Source organism: Xiphophorus maculatus, chromosome 2 (assembly GCF_002775205.1).
Source record: "Xiphophorus maculatus strain JP 163 A chromosome 2, X_maculatus-5.0-male, whole genome shotgun sequence".
NCBI lineage: Eukaryota > Metazoa > Chordata > Actinopteri > Cyprinodontiformes > Poeciliidae > Xiphophorus > Xiphophorus maculatus.
The window spans coordinates 29,259,367-29,275,744 of record NC_036444.1 but is presented as its reverse complement, the minus strand read 5'-3'; the positions used below and the strand labels follow the sequence as shown (position 1 = coordinate 29,275,744).

Sequence of the window (16,378 nt, the reverse complement as noted above, 5' to 3'; positions counted from 1 at the left end):
TGTTTGAGCAATAAAAACACAGCAGACTTTGTGTTTCAAATGTCTTCCATGACTGTATGTAGGCGACCTTAACTATAGTAAAAAGCAGACAGAGTTACAAACTGCTCACCTAGCTGGAGATCAGCAGCAGCCTCAGCTGCATCTGAGTTCACAGTGGGGCTGCGAAGTGGCTAATGAGGCTTTGACAAAAACCACTCATTCCTCACTGCACCATCAAGCTGCCACTGAATATTGAAATCCGAAGCGAAGAAAAGCCAGCATCTTTGTTCACCACTTCATGCTTGTAGCTTCCATCACTTGCAGCGAGTTTGAAATGTTGCGCCTTTTTTCCTACGTCTGACCACGCCCACGCCAACGACCAATCAGTAACAGGAGCAAAGCTTGAAGCTTGTGTCACCCATGAAGCAGCACACCTGGCCCTACTCCAAAGCAGGAACCAGCCTCCAAAACAAAGCCGGTGGAAAAGCTGGTGAAGTGAGCCGAGTAGAGGCGAGCCGAGCTGGTGGAAAAGGGACAAATGTGTGTTGGCCGGTGTTCTGTCAGATCAGCATACGCTTTCTGACCAGCTGTATGACATCCTGACTTAGCGGTTAACTAGTCAGGCCGTCATCAAGCAACAGGGAGGCAAGTTTTACTCGGGCGTGTGTTGTAATTGACTGCAGCTTTAGCTAGTCCCTGCTTCAAATACCAAGGCAAGGTCTATTCGGGGGTCCTGGAGAGGAGGGTCCGTCGGATAGTCGAACCTCGGATTCAGGAAGAGCAGTGTGGTTTTCGTCCTGGTCGTGGAACACTGGACCAGCTCTACACCCTCAGCAGGGTCCTGGAGGGTGCATGGGAGTTCGCCCAACCAGTCTACATGTGTTTTGTGGACTTGGGGAAGGCGTTCGACCGTGTCCCTCGGGGAGCCCTGTGGGGGGTTCTCCGGGAGTATGGGGTACCGGGCCCTTTGATACGGGCTGTCAGGTCCCCCTGTATGACCGGTGTCAGAGCCTGGTCCGCATTGCCGGCAGTAAGTCGGGCTCGTTTCCGGTGAGAGTTGGACTCCGCCAGGGCTGCCCTTTGTCACCGATTCTGTTCATCACTTTCATGGACAGAATTTCTAGGCGCAGCCAAGGTGTTGAGAGGATCCGATTTGGTGGCCTTAGAATCTCATCTCTGCTTTTTGCAGACAATGTGGTCCTACTGGCCTCATCAGGTCGTGATTGCAGCTCTCGCTGGAGCGGTTCGCAGCCGAGTGTGAAGCGGCCGGGATGAGGATCAGTGCCCCCAAATCCGAGGCCATGGTCTTGAGCTGGAAAAGGGTAGAGTGCCTTCTCCGGGTCAGGGGGTGTCCTGCCCCAAGTGGAGGAGTTCAAGTATCTCGGGATGTTGTTCACGAATGGGGGAAGAAGGGAGCGGGAGGTCGACAGGTGGATTGGTGCAGCGTCTGCCGTTAAGCGGGCGTTGTACCAGTCCGTCGTGGTGAAGAAAGAGCTGAGCCAAAAAGCGAAGCTCTCGATTTACCGGTCGATCTACGTTCCCACCCTCATCTATGGTCATGAGCTCTGGGTCATGACCGAAAGAACGAGATCGCGGATACAAGCGGCCGAAATGGGTTTTCTCCGTAGGGTGGCTGGGCTCTCCCTTAGAGATAGGGTGAGAAGCTCAGTCATCCGGGAGGGACTCAGAGTAGAGCCGCTGCTCCTTCACATCGAGAGGAGCCAGTTGAGGTGGCTTGGGCATCTGGTCAGGATGCCTCCTGGACGCCTCCCTGGTGAGGTGTTCCGGGCATGTCCCACCGGGAGGAGGCCCCGGGGAAGACCCAGGACACGCTGGAGGGACTATGTCTCTCGGCTGGCCTGGGAACGCCTCGGGATTCCCCCGGAGGAGCTAGAAGAAGTGGCCGGGGAGAGGGAAGACTGGGCCTCCCTTCTGAAGCTGCTACCCCAGCGACCCGACCCCGGATAAGCGGGGTCAGGTCGCTTACCTGACCCCGCTTATCCGGGGTGGATGCTTCAAATACACTTTTAAACCACGATAATGCATGTATATCTATCTGATTATCATTGAAAACAATTTAATGACTTATTTTCGTCATAACTGGTCGTGTATGCTGAACTGACAGTTCCTCTAACGGTCGGACTTCTTAATGCGCATGCGCAGTATACTATTCTGACAGCGTATGATGATCTGATAGAACACCGGCTGTAGGAGCTATTTCTCCATTATTTTCAGTTAAAGTTTAGAATGTAGATTATTTAGTTTATTTTTTTGTTTTGTAGTTGATTTATAATTAGAATGTTTATTTTGTTTCTAAATAAGTTTTTGGTTAGTAATTCACTTAATTAGTTAATTGATTTCAGTTTGGGAAGTGGGTGTGTTTCACTGTATAAATACGTAGAGTTTAGATGAGTCTTGAGGCATATGGGTGGTCTTATGGTTTTTTTACCTGTCTGTCATCAGTCAGTCAGTTTTATCAGTGAGAACAGGTGCAGGAGTTAGGGTAGGTTTATCTGAAGCCTGTAACTTGTTTTTAGCCAAAAAACTGAATAAAAGTAAACAAAGAGCTGCATTTTGACTGTTTTGACCTTATGTTGGACTGCGTAAACCAGAACCCATGATGCACAGTATTGACTGTTTGAGTTTATTTCATTTTGCTTTGATCACCTTTGAGATTTGAATTTTTTCAATTTTGGAATTAAGTTTTTGGGACAAATAGTCAATACACCGGCCTTAATCAGTTTTTGGTTATGTGTGGCTGTTGCCGGTGTTATATATTATGGCTATGTAAGCATGCAGCAGTGTGCATGTGAGCAGATAAAGAGATAGCGGAAAGACACATAATTATTATATTCATTACAATACCTTTACTGGACTGATGTTAAGGCATCCAGCTGACAACATTTAACTCAATCCACTGAGGCTAAAAGAAGAAGTGGAATATTGTCCTAAGGGTAAAACATCCAAACACAGGCTCAGTGGTGTGGTACAGTATATACAGTCCAATACAGCCAGTCTAAGCTCTAAATTATAGAAATTGAACAGCAGCTAAACAATATGATATCCTGACACCGAGGAGCAAACTCAGCGGTTAATCTACGTCTGAAGCAGAAGGAAGACAGCTGGTCTGAGAGATGAGTGAAAAGGCTGAGCAGGAAAAACCAATGAGAAGATGGCCTCAGGTAGATTCTCTCTAACACCTGCTCTGCAGCCTTGACTCGTCTCCCTTGGTGGATTTACAATCGTTCACACTTTAACGATGTGACTTTTGACTGTTGGCCACACTTGTTGAGTCTGTACCTATAATCAGAATTGATAAAGCTGTTCTGGACTTTTGAGAAGTGAAATGAGACAAAGTCCTTTTGTTGTATATATTTGTGCTAATACAATCATGTTTACCCGTCTTTGCATAAAACAAAATAGAAATCATGTGTAAAATTATCTATCCATAGCTGTATTTGGGGTGAAATCTTCATAGAACTATACAACCATCTGTATGAGCAGTAAGTTCAAATGTAGCAATAATAGTATCTGGTAATGAGAGCAACCAACTGGCAGGGCAGAGCTCTCTCTGTTCTCCCACAGCCCACCCTGCTCATCCTCCCACTCAGTCCTCTTTCGTTCTTGCTCGTTCTTCTCTTCCTTCATCAGCTCATCATCCTCCTTTACTTTGTTTAAACTGTCACATCTGTGTCCTTCATGGCCTTCATAGCAGTGGCAGCGAAATCTGTCAGTGAGCTGCTGCAGGTCATTCTGTGACGGCCACCCACTGACGGTAAAGGTCCCGTTCCCTGAGGGGTGAATTTGGTAATTCTCTGAACTCAGATGGAGGTAGTGGTGGGCAAGGGGGTCTTGGCGGACACACCGGCCGTTCCCTTGGCACAGGAATTCACTGCAGACTTCAGCAGCCCGGGTCACATTGGTGATGTACCGACCAAGGCGACGAGTCAAGAAGGACTTCACCAAAGTGCAGTTATGCTGTAGAGACAAGCCAGTAGTCATAGTGTGACATTTTGTTAAACATTCCTACAAATATATTTAGTTTACATCAGTTATAATTCTTGTAGCATAATGTTTCAGATCATAGTACATGCAACATCTTTCACACCGCAATTGTATGATGAAACACCAAAACTGTTTAAATATCATAATATAGTATTTGCTGAAGATTTGAGTTATTTTATGTGGGGGGACGTTGTCCTGCAATCTCCTTTCTAAAAATGGCATTGTTATCCCCTGTCATTATTCTGAAAAATCTTGCAAGTGAAGTAAGGTTTAAAAACAATGATTTAGTTTTTTCAAAGTATTCAGGGTGATGGTGTTAGAGAAAGTTCAAAAACCACTTAGAATGTTGGGAGTAAAATCAAAAAGCAAGATGATATAGGAAACCACTTTCAGCCTCCCCTTGAGGCCAGAAGTAATGTGGACAGCTGACATGTAATAAAATGTACACCCTCATGTCAAAGCACTTCACTATATGAAAAATGAAATTAGGGTAGAAAGTACACCTACCCTGGATGATGTCAGGTTAAGATCTCCCCAGATGATGAATCCTGCAGCTCCCAGAGCAGCACTCTCGCCAATAGTATGAATCAAGTCTTTCTGTAGAAAATACAGAAAACAAAAATAGGTACAGCTATCATTCATTTGTTCTCTGTCATTAGAAAACAAAGAATTGAGTTTTTTGTCATTTTAACGTTTTCCTCTTGAATGATAAAAATTGGATTTGTATATGTTTTTTTATAATTACTATTTACCTCTGAAAAAAGTTTCTGACAACAGAAGACATTTTTCTTGGATTTGCTTTTCTGTGAATGTCCAGCAGATGGCAGAAGTGAATTTAATTTTCAAAGTTTTTATCTTCAGTTTCAGTGAACAAAAACTCTAGAAACATAAAGTTTTGAATGTTTTGCAGACTATGAAAGTAGGTAGCCAAGACGACTGCATTGCTTTGATATTTACTATGGATTCTAGCACCAGATAGCAGATAACTGCGTTGTTGCATGGTTTGTCATCTTCTGTCTGAAAAAAGATGGGCAGTCCAAACACTCAGCCATGACTTGACCTTACATCAGAAAGTCCAGTAAATGGTAAAAGGAATCTGATTGTTGTGGTGAAGGGAATGCTGCAAGTCAATGACTCGATGCAATTTGTTGGGTTTCCTTACATTGAAATTTTCCTTCCATTCGGAACAGTAAACTGAACCTGATTGCATTGTCTGACAACTAGCATCAAATTGAAATTTATTTATCTAACTTTGAATCTGTCTTTATTTCATTTCTTTTATTTAACCAAGTAAAACCCCACTGAGGTCTAGATCTCATTTTCAAGAGGGATCTGGGCACAAATCTGCAACACACAACTGCCTGATAACACAAAAAGTCTTTATGACTGGATTGAATTGGTATTTTCTTCTTTAAAAAATGTGTTGAGACATTGGCTGTTAATTGGTGCTATTTGAATAAACTGAACTGAACTGAATTTGTCCTTGTTGCTTAAATAGACATTGCTGCTCCAAGAGTAACTCCTCTGTCCTGACAGTATAACAGAAAGTCTAAAGAGGCAAAGTGAGTTGCACTTAGGGTATAATTTGGACAGATGAACGTTATATATTTATACAACTCTGGAAAAAAGTTAAGAGACCTCTTTAAATTGTTCCATGGACTCTGACTTACTGTGGTGAGAAAAGCCAGTGCATCATCTCGGTAGCCTAGTCTGAGGTAGACGTAGGTGGGAAGGTCATACTCCTTTGAGGTAAGTGAGGCAATCCGGAGAGACTCTTGGATTCTGTTGTGGGCAAAGTGCCAGTTACTGATGCTGTTGGTGTGACTCTTTCTGATTGCCACAGAGGGAAACAACGCTGTACTGCTGTTCCACAGCCACAACAGCTCGTCGTTCCTCATCATTTCCGGCAGGGGACACAGGCCCGTGTAGTTCTGGTCGTGCAAGTTGTAGTTATGACAGTCTGGGTAGAGGTAGAAACCCCAGAGGGCATTGGGCCGTAGCCGTGTTCCCAACTGTATTGTCCTTTGCATGAATGTTTTAGCACTTTTCTCAAATCGCCTCCGGGCCAGCACCTCTACCTGAGCTGCAGTCACATTAACATACGCCTTCTTGGTCAGCTCCTTCGACTTTTGCTTGTAAATGTTCTTTTTGTGCCAGTTACGGTCCCACTGAGGTCGCCAGAACTCCCAGTCAATGACAGCCAGGCCACGAAAATCCTCTGCAGGAATGAAGTGAACAATGTGCTGATAAGCTTTGAGCAGATGCATGTCCAGGCTGCAGTTTTGAGGCAGACCTCCATGAATGGCTTTGCCTTGTGGCGTGTAGTAAGGGTAGTGGCCAAGCCGGTTTGCATAAAAAATCGTTACGTTTTGCCCTGTCCAAGTAGCACGTGGGCTTCCTTGTATGTGAAAAAGATGCTCAAGGTTGGTTGTAATATTGTACTTGATGGTACACATATCTAAGGGAGCGTTCCAGGCAGCGAGAAAGGGCTTCCGACTAATCAAGGGAAGTTTTGCAGGTTTTTGACCAAAGGCAGAATTGAAGAGCAATAACAGCCAAGAGCAGGTGACAGAGATGGGTACTACTAGGTGGGAGGAGGATGTCCCGCCCACTGCCACCACATACATTCTGGGATCAAACTTGTCACCTGTCAATCATCCTGAAGGAGAGGGAAGAAAGTTGAGAAATATGGGGAGTTAAAACAGGGTTTTGAAACTACTTGTTGTAGAACAAATAGAACTTGACACTAGATATTTACATACACTGTATATGTGTAAGAGTCAGGGTTAAGTTATGGCTAAACAAATGAATGTATAAATGAATATAAGTGAGGGTTAGGGTAGAATTCCCGCTGTTTGACATATATCAGACCACATGTTTTCTGTTTTAGGTTAGTTACCAAAATTATTCCAGTTTATTACATTTCAGAATAATAAGAGAGTCAAAAGTTCCCATCTATTTCAGTATTTGGTAGAATTTGTCAGGAATCTGGAGTGTTTGTGTAGCTAATCTCTCCGTTTCTTTTAGCTTTAGGTTTTCAGTTGACTGCTATCAGCAGGACCATATGAAGAGCTAGCTGCCAGTTATTGAGTGTTTTACCTCAGTGGTAACCAGAGGTAAAACTAGTTAGTCATGCTGTGTGCTCTCCTTAACCCCCTCCCCCGTCTCTGTCTCTCTCTCTTTCTTTTTTTCAGTAGAATTCTTGCCATTCTTTTACCATGGATTCATGTTTTTCTTTGGCTCTGTGTTTTTGTAAGGTTGTTTATTCATCATTTTTTTATTAAATATCAACATCTACTCAACTCATCTGCTTGCTACATTTGGGTCCACTTTAAAACCACAAATCAGGACATCCTCTGTGGTGCAGTTGTAATAATTGCTGCCTTGCTGTACTAAGGTCTTGGGTTTGAATCACAGCTTTTTGGGTCAATTTCTCACAAGTTTGACCCAAAAACAGTCTCTGTGTCTGCCGCTCATGAACATGCGTATCATTTTGTAACAAACATCACACCGGGAAGCAGACTGCAATCATCTCATTTATAGTCACTTTCTAAGTATTAAAACTACAGTCACATAAAATATCAATGCAATTTATTGATATTTTATATGACTAGTAAGGTTTGAAGTGTGAGGACAGGGATACTTGGTTTTCAAATCTTTCACAATAAAAACCTGAAAAGTGTGGTGTGCACGCTGTTCAGGTTATGATTCTAGCTGTTTGTAATTTAACATGAGTACAAAAGAAGCTGTTCTGGTCTCAGACATTTGTTTAGAGAATAAGCATAACCATGGAGACCCAGGAACCCAGCAGGAGGTCAGGGAGAACCTGGTGGTTCTGTGTAAAGGAGAGATAGGTTCTGCAACAACATCCCAGAGTTTTGATCATTCCTTCATCTGGACGTGGAGACAGACATTTTCAAAACTTACGTCCTACGTTTACTTAGTTTTAAGTAAGATGTAATGACATAATAGTCATTACACCTAGCACTGCTGTGAAACCTCATTAGTTCTCTTTTCTTTATAAAATATATGCAGACTTGTTGCCTCAAAATGTTTAATTAGCATGGCAGTCATTCACATGTGTTGCTAAAACCAATCAATGTAACTGATGTCTGTAAGAAAAGCAGCTTTTTGCTGCAGTTGGAAGATATTATATTATATATAGTACAATAACAATTTGCTATTGATCTGTTCAGTAGACTTGCTTGTAGTCTTTTATTTATTTGTTTTTTGTGACAAAAAAAATAAGTTTCATTAAAATATATAAAAGTACAATTTCCTGCTTTTGTAACAGCAGAAATACATCAAATTTAGCAAGTATTAGGCTTCTCCAATAGGGAACAATGAATGCAAGGACCTGAAATACAAAACAGTCCTATTTGCTAAGTTAAGCTAATATATGGGGCTGCAGATGATAATAAATTCAGAACCAATTGGGAACCAGAAGAGCTGACTGGTCTTTAGGAGCCAAGTCACAAGTTTCTCTGAAAACTACTATCCTAAGTTCACTTAATAAATATGCATATGTTGTAATTACTTAGACACCAAATATTATATTTTTAACCACTTATATAAAAAACTTTATTGAACTTTATTGAAAAAAGTCCTGCTTTCTGTTTGTTTCTCTGCTCAGACTTTTGACAGAAAATATAAAAAGCAGTGATATTTTGCTCACTTCTTTCAGTAAGACAAACTAAATTATTTGCCAAACTACTCCCTAACTCAGAGCAGGTTGTCATGAAAATGAACATACAATTCACTCACAGTGCAGTTTCATGTGTGCAAATGTACATGAAAAAATCTAATAAGATACTGCTCTGAAAGCATATGCTCATTCTTTAAGAACTGACTGCATAGATGAAGCTTTGGAGTTTACCTTTAGACCTTAAACATCCTCAAAGTATTTTTTGTGACAAATAAAAAAAAGTGGCTTAATTAGTTGCTACATTGCAGCATACCTTGTTGGCCAAACTTTCTAAAGCCCTTCCACTGGGTCCTTGTAGCTCAGAGAATAGACTTTAAAATACTGTTAGTTTAGAAATGACTGAACAGCTCAGCTCCACATTACATTAAACAACTGCTCTTGTTGGATCAACCTTTCAGACCTTTCTGTGAGGATTTAAGTCTTCTTCTTCCCTTTTTTATGGTGGTTTGCAAACAACTTTTAGGTGCATTATCGCCACCTTCCAGATTGGAGCTTTTACTTCTACAATCTCCCCATAACACTCGTTCTTCTTCGAAAACTAAAAATACTGCTGAGAACTCCATCCCCAGATGATCTCTGAAACAATTCTCTTATATCTAATTTACTTTTATCCCTATCTAAATTTCTAATTAACGCCTCTTTTTCATGAACATACTTATTGTTTCAAATTTTTCACAATAACTACAACAACCTTTATTATGTTTATTAGTTATTTTAAGAATACTATTTAATCCTGTATGTCCGAATCTTATTCTGGATGTAATATCTTCTTCTTTTTTATTCTGTTACATTTTCTTAATTTTCCAACTTTTTTGGATACTCTAATACAAGCTAGTATTGCCTCCTACCCCATTGCTCTTGCCATTTTTTCTTAATATGCATTTTTATAATATTCTTTATCTTATTTTTAATTATTTTATTATTTAAATCAACAATATTTTCTCTCTCATTTCTCCCTTTCTTCAAATCAACTTCAGCCTGTCCAAAGGTCCATGATGGAATATCAGGAATATCAACCACAGGACTAATTTAAAAAGTTACAACATTTAACAGAATTATTTCCACACTCACCACAAGGATGTTCAACTACTACATCTCAATTTCCTGTACAAACATTCGCTGTTTGTCCATATCTTTGACATTTATAACATCTGAAAGGTGGTGGAATATAAGTTCTTATTAAAGTTCATGTATCTGATTATCACTTCATCAGGCAGAACTCTATCCTTGAACTCCTGTAAATGCCTGTAATCTCTCCTTACTTTATTATTTTCTTTAGCTCCTCCAAATTTTCTCCTACAGGAATCCCTGATCTTACTCCTTTTACTTCCTGTTTACACACCATTTGTAATTTTAGAGCCTTGTTCTTTTGTAGAGCATTTTTACAGATAAGTAAACTTCCATTCCTTAAGACTTTAGCTAGCTCTACATCTCCAATAGTTTTATTTAATCCATTTGACGTTTGACAAAATGATAGAACTTACTCCTGTCATATCCTGTCCTACCTTAAAGTTTAATGTAACTTTGAAATCTTCCACTATTTCTTTCCTTTTTCAGATCTTTCTTCCTCATCCTCAAGAGATTTTTTACCAGCATTTAGTCTCTTTTTAACCATCTTTCCCTCCTCCTCCTCTTCTATTTTCTACTATAGACCATCCTATATCCATATCTTCAACTTCCGAAAGCCCCCCATTACAACTAGTCACCTTCTGTGTATTTAACCCCACCTGTGTCACCTGCTCCCTGTCAGATCCTAGTCGTGTCTAACGTTCTGTCTTAGCTGACGTGTCTCGTGAACCCTGCCTTTGTTCTGTTGTGAACTTCATTATTCATCATTAAAACCATCATTTTCACTACAACCTGGGTCCACCGCGTCTCATCCTCACCACAAAACCACAATTCATGACACTCTCAGGTCTTTTGGTTCTGTTCTGCTCTGCATCCCCAGAACCAGAACCAAACAAGAAGCAGCATTCAGCTTCTATGCTCCACAAATCAAGAAAACTGCAAAACAGTCGAAACACTGAGTTCCTTTAAACCAAGACTAAAAACCCACCCGTTTAGAGTTTCTATTGAAACATTATAAATGAAACATTCAACATTCTGACATGTAATGACTCAATTATTGACTGTGTTTTCCACATCTTTGTATTTTTATGTTTTATAATGGAAAGCACTCTGAACTGCCTTGTTGCTGAAATGTGCTGTACAAATAAACTTGATTGGCAGCTTTTTTGCATGGACTCAACTTAAATAGATGAACTATTCAAGTATTTTTTTTACCACAGCTCCATCTCCACACATCTCTCTCTGTTGGTTTGAATTCTCCCATCCAGTAACTGTCCACAGATCTGGAAGCCAATTGCCACTTTTTAAAGTTTATTAGACAATTAAAGAGAAACATAGAATCAAAAGTTACATTATAATGTGAAAAACACAAAAAATCCTCTTGCGTCAATGCAAGTATCAAACTGCTAAAATAACAATGTATCTAGTCTGCAACACATTTTTTGGAAATTCACACGCAACCATTTTGTAACAACTTCCTCTAAGAGGTTAGATTTAGTGATGGGGCAACAATTCAGCTGGAGGCCAAAACAGGGATGACAAAATTTGGAATTCAATGTTCATGGATCATTTTTGCATGCTCATCTATTTTAGGGCAATTTAGATTTTGACTCTACATGCTAAAAATAAATTTTGTGCTGAAACTGAATGTTCAACATAGGTCGTATCTGGAGGAGAGCATCACTGAATTTGGATGATGCAAGTACAACTGAACACTGAAGAAGGTTCTGTCTATTATGGACAATAAACAGCACCCTCTCCACCACATAGTGGACAGACAGCGGAGCACCTTCTCACATAGGCTGCTCCAGCTCCGCTGTCGTAGGGACAGATACAGGAAATCCTTCCTGCCACAATGCTGGAAGGATTGTGGCAGGATAAAAGCTAAATCATTGTTCTGCACTAATCAGTCCAATTTTGCACAATTGCACTGTGGCACACTTGCTGTACTTATATTTACATATACATACTGTATCTGCATTTTTTTGAATCTTTGCAAGGACTGCTCTAAGCTGCTTTTTATATTGACAGCATGTTATATTTTTACAATTTATAGACAACTACTACTCAGTGGTAGTTATTGTGTCTTGTCTCTATGCTGTAACTACAAAATAATTTCCCTGCTGGGATGAATAAAGTAATTCTATTCTATTCTATTCTATTCTATTCTATTCTATTCTATTCTATTCTATTCTATTCTATTCAACAAATGTTTTTATGACATGTTAAGGAAGTGCCAGGTTATTCTTCAAAAAAAAGATTGTAGATTTCAACAAGTTTTTTTTTTATCTGGTTAAATAAAGGTTATGAGTATTTCACAGGGATTTTTTCCCATGATGTACTCCTTGGAATATGGAGCAGAATCCTAATCCATCAGTTTGCACAATCCTCCTCAAATGTATGTGGAGCCCAGGTTCTACACATTTTACTACTTCCAAGGTTTAAGAAGGTTTGGGATAACATATCACAGATTTCACATTTCATTGTTTTAAATTCAGCAAAACATGTTCATCATTATGTATCCTGAAACTGAAGCTAGCTTACCATGTATGCAGGGAAGCTAAAGCAGGATGTAAGGTACTGTATTGATAAAAGAATCTGAGTTTGAGCTGAAATCACTTCCATCTGCAGCCTGGCAGAGAGCTGAGGACACATGATTTAACCAGAGGAATTTGCTGTTATTCACTTTGAAGGTTTTCTATTTCAGCCAAAGCTTAGATGCAGAATAAAGGACATTAACAAGGAACAGATCTCAAACCCATGGCTCCTTGGTCCTAAAACCACTTTAGGCTGTTCAACATGAACCTTATACACTGTGAATTTCTACTGAGATATTTTGAGTTCCTTGTTTAGACAAAGACTCTACATCAACAGCAGGATATTTAAGAGTCGGGATAAGAGGACAACTTTTCAAATATCAACAAAACTACAGTTTGTGTCCTTGTGAAGCGCTCTAGTTATCTGACCTTTCATGTGTTTAATACTTTGTATTGCAACAAAGCAGAAGCTGAAGATTAATGATGCTTAGTTCATGTTTACAGTCTGGTTTTGTCTCCAGATGAATGAGTTCTGTGGGCACCTTGGAGCCGCGGTCAGCTCTGCTATCGATTAGGAAAGGAGTTTGTTGATGTCTGTGGTTCCTGTGGAGTGGAACAGCTCCACTCATTCAATGTACACAAGGGATTGTGGTTGTAGGCGTCTGTGTTGGAAAACTGTGGTGGTGTTGAACCACAGCTGCCACTTGAGACACTTTCAGGTGTCAGAAGTTCAGCAGGTCCAACTGCAGCTGATAGTGGGTATGGTGAACTCTTTCTGAGACAGAAGGCAGCCGTTCAAACCTGAATGTACTGTACAACAGCTCAGCAAACTATTATGCTTACTTCTGAAAAAACTAAGAATCCTGAATGCCCCTGAGATTTTGACAGGCACACATTAAAAAGGACAATACAATTTTTTTGAGCAAATGCATTAAAGGCAGAAGTAGCAGAGGCACCAGCCTTGTGTTGGGAAATCAAGCTGACCTTCTGATGGAGGATCTAAGGGGCTCAAGCCAAAGTAACACATTCACACACACAGTTATAAAAATGAGCCCCAAACCTAACTGAATCTTATCCACCTTATTCAGGATCATTTACTAATAGTTCTTCATTCTGACCTGCGGGGCGGAGCTTGTAAACATATTTGTAAATGGCTTTAGTTCGTCCTCTGCAATGTTGTTACTATCCTGTATACTGTAAACAAGAGAATCATTGCTTGGCATCAATCGTGTGAATCAGGACAAAATACGTTGTTTTTGATTTAGTCGATTTTTAAACCTTGCTAAATAGAGCTTGTTGATAGCGATATATGTGAAATTGAAGCTGTATTTCTAAGTATAATATTAGTGTATAGTGTATCAGCACAAATGGTGCACAAATGGTGCACTGCCACTTTAAGAAGGCCAATTTTGACTGCTACATATAAGTAAGACTCCACCTGTCATGAGCCTCCAAAAAAAATATTTTAAACGTTCAGAAAATTGGATAAAAATGTGAAATCAGAAGATTTTTAGTTACATTTAGCTTCTTCTGGAGGCTCAGTCCCAGGACCTAAATTATTTCTACTTTATTTAAACGATATTTTTGCAGTATCCAGTATTTTAAAGTTTATAATGTTTGCTGACGATACAAATTTCCTTTTTTCTGGAAAATGTATAAATGAAATAATAAAAACAGTAGAAAAAGAGTTTGCTAAATTGAAAACATGGTTTGATTACAATAAGTTATCATTACATGAAGGAAAAACTAAATGATTTATGATGGTAGGCTGCTAAGTATATAAACAGGGTAGGCAAGTATAAGCTTCAGCTTATTCCTATTTTGGTAAATTATAGGTTTGTTTATTATTACTTTTGTTTCCTGTGGTTAATGTTAACATCAAGCACATTTACCAAATTTACCATTTGGTATTATTTACCAAAATAAAGTGAAATTGAATTGAAATGTATTTATGTAATTGTTCTGATACCCATTAGAGTCAGTTAATGCTAAACAGACCAAACCAAATTAACTTTGAGCAGATTTCTGCTGTAGTTTCTTAGTTTAGTTTTTCAAGAACTGTACCAAAGTTTAATCTACAAGTCAGTTATATGCAAAAATATTTTTAATTGTATAAGTGTTAACAGTAACAACGGTCAAAATCAACTATGTACTGTACATCCTCTGTGCTTCATAAGTAACATCCAGGTGTTGCACATCGAATATATGGAATAAAATTTAGCAGTGGGATGACCTCTATAAAAGCAGAAATCTTCTCCTGTCTAACATAAAACCAAGTAGGAAAGGCTTAGCCAGGGGAAAAGAAAATGAAAAGGTCATCCCCACTTTCCCAAATCTGGAAGGATTATAGCAGCAAGCTGAAGACTAACCAGGAAGGAACCTCTTCCTTCTGAAAGGAATATGGCAACACAACTTGAGTTCAGACAGTTGCATCTTTTAATTTTCATTTAAGTTGTTTCATAGGAACAATGTACAATAACTGACATTTCTGTAAATGTGCCAGAACTAGCCTATTTGTCCAAAGCCTCATAAACAGCCCATCAACACAGACATCTCATACCCACAGTCGGGGAAAAACGGTTGGGGTGACTGTTGGACCTTATACTGTTGTTGACTTAACTCTGAGCTCCTCTGTACATCAGTGGAAGACCAGTACTCTGACAGCTGAAGGTTGACTCCAACTGGGTCATCAACAGGGCACAGACCCAAATACTGAAACAGAACGACTGACAGATGAAAGAATCAAGGTTTCAATGGCTCAGTAAAAATCCAGACCTCAACTTGACTGAAATGGTGTGTGGCAAAAAGAAGGCTACACAGAAATGAGCAAACCTTAATGTGGTACAGAAGCTGTTCAGAGTTTTCATAAATTGTTAGCATTTGACTACTGGAGAACTGCTTGTATTTGATATTAGCGTCTGAATTCCTGCTGTTCCAATCTCATTTTAGCAGCGAGCTTAATGCACAAGCCTCAGATCCTGTAAACTAATCAAGACTCTTGACTGCAGCATTTGATCTTTGACCTGAGTCACTTTAATCTGTGTGCTGACAACAGCCTGGAAACCAACGCCATCTCCTGAATAGAAAATAACTTTTATAGAACGCTGTAACTAGCTTTAATCTGTCTGCCTTAAAAAATTGACCCCCCACGCTGCAGGATTTTAAGACTATTTACTGTAAGTGGTTATGAGTCAGAGCATCTGTTAAAAAGCTCAAAAGCTACCTAAGTGAGTCTTTAGATGTTACAGCTTTTGCCATCTGAAAAAAAACTAATAGCGACAGATAAAATGGGTTTTGCTTTTCTGAATTCTAAACGGCAAAACTTTGCTCCTTTCTGTGGGTTTCTGTTCAGGGTGAGCTAACATTCTTTGCATGACAGAGCGTCCTCTTTCTCCTCCTCCTTCCTTCATCACCCAAAACACTCAAGCCATGCTGTAGCACTAAGAGGTGCCGCCTCGCGCAGGATTTAAAAATATACTTCATCGCCGTCCTGGTGCCAAACAACAGACCTATAGGAGAGCTGGTTTCAGCAGCTTACTGGATAAAAAGTTTCATGACAAGGTTAAAAGCTCACCTGCCCATGCTAGAGTATCATCTTTAGGGGTCACAGCAGAGGTCATGGCAGTCCTTCTGAAACTAACGTCCAAGAGGCCTGAACTTGTTTTTCCTTCACTTTTAAACACCGACCAGTCATCCACACTTATATACCAAGGAAGGGAAAGAGAGGGAGGGGAGAGCGTCAACACCACAACACAGCAAGAGAGAAGAGAGGGAGGAGGGAGGGAATGAAAGAGAGGCAGAGTCACAAAGACAAGAGAGAAACACACAGAAAGAGAGAGCGAGGTTTTAATTCCATCTGAGCTCACTGAGCTCTTAGGAAGTCTGATCCTTTGCTAGAAAAGTCTGAGCTCATTCACTTCACTCAATCTCCAAAACAGACATTTGCTAAACTGTCTCTGCACATGCAAGCCTGGTTAAAGTCCCCAAACGATGTGCCGTTTCTGGTTGGTATGGTTTTCAACCAATTCACAGATACTCTGACTTGATCTATACTTTAAGCTCTTGATGACATTGTCCATTCTCA

General features: G+C 40.1%; 1 protein-coding gene across 1 annotated transcript; it reads right to left on the bottom strand.

The window, feature by feature from the left end:
* Positions 1–2,177: 2,177 nt before the first annotated feature.
* Positions 2,178–15,998, bottom strand: LOC102218482 (hyaluronidase-4-like). The gene is made up of 4 exons (XM_014473082.2): positions 15,869–15,998; positions 5,655–6,643; positions 4,492–4,581; positions 2,178–3,957 (listed from the first exon to the last, which is right to left on the bottom strand). Exons 2-4 carry the CDS (start codon positions 6,609–6,611, stop codon positions 3,460–3,462), a joined length of 1,545 nt encoding a protein of 514 aa, XP_014328568.1. The 5' UTR covers positions 6,612–6,643; positions 15,869–15,998; the 3' UTR covers positions 2,178–3,459.
* Positions 15,999–16,378: the final 380 nt, after the last annotated feature.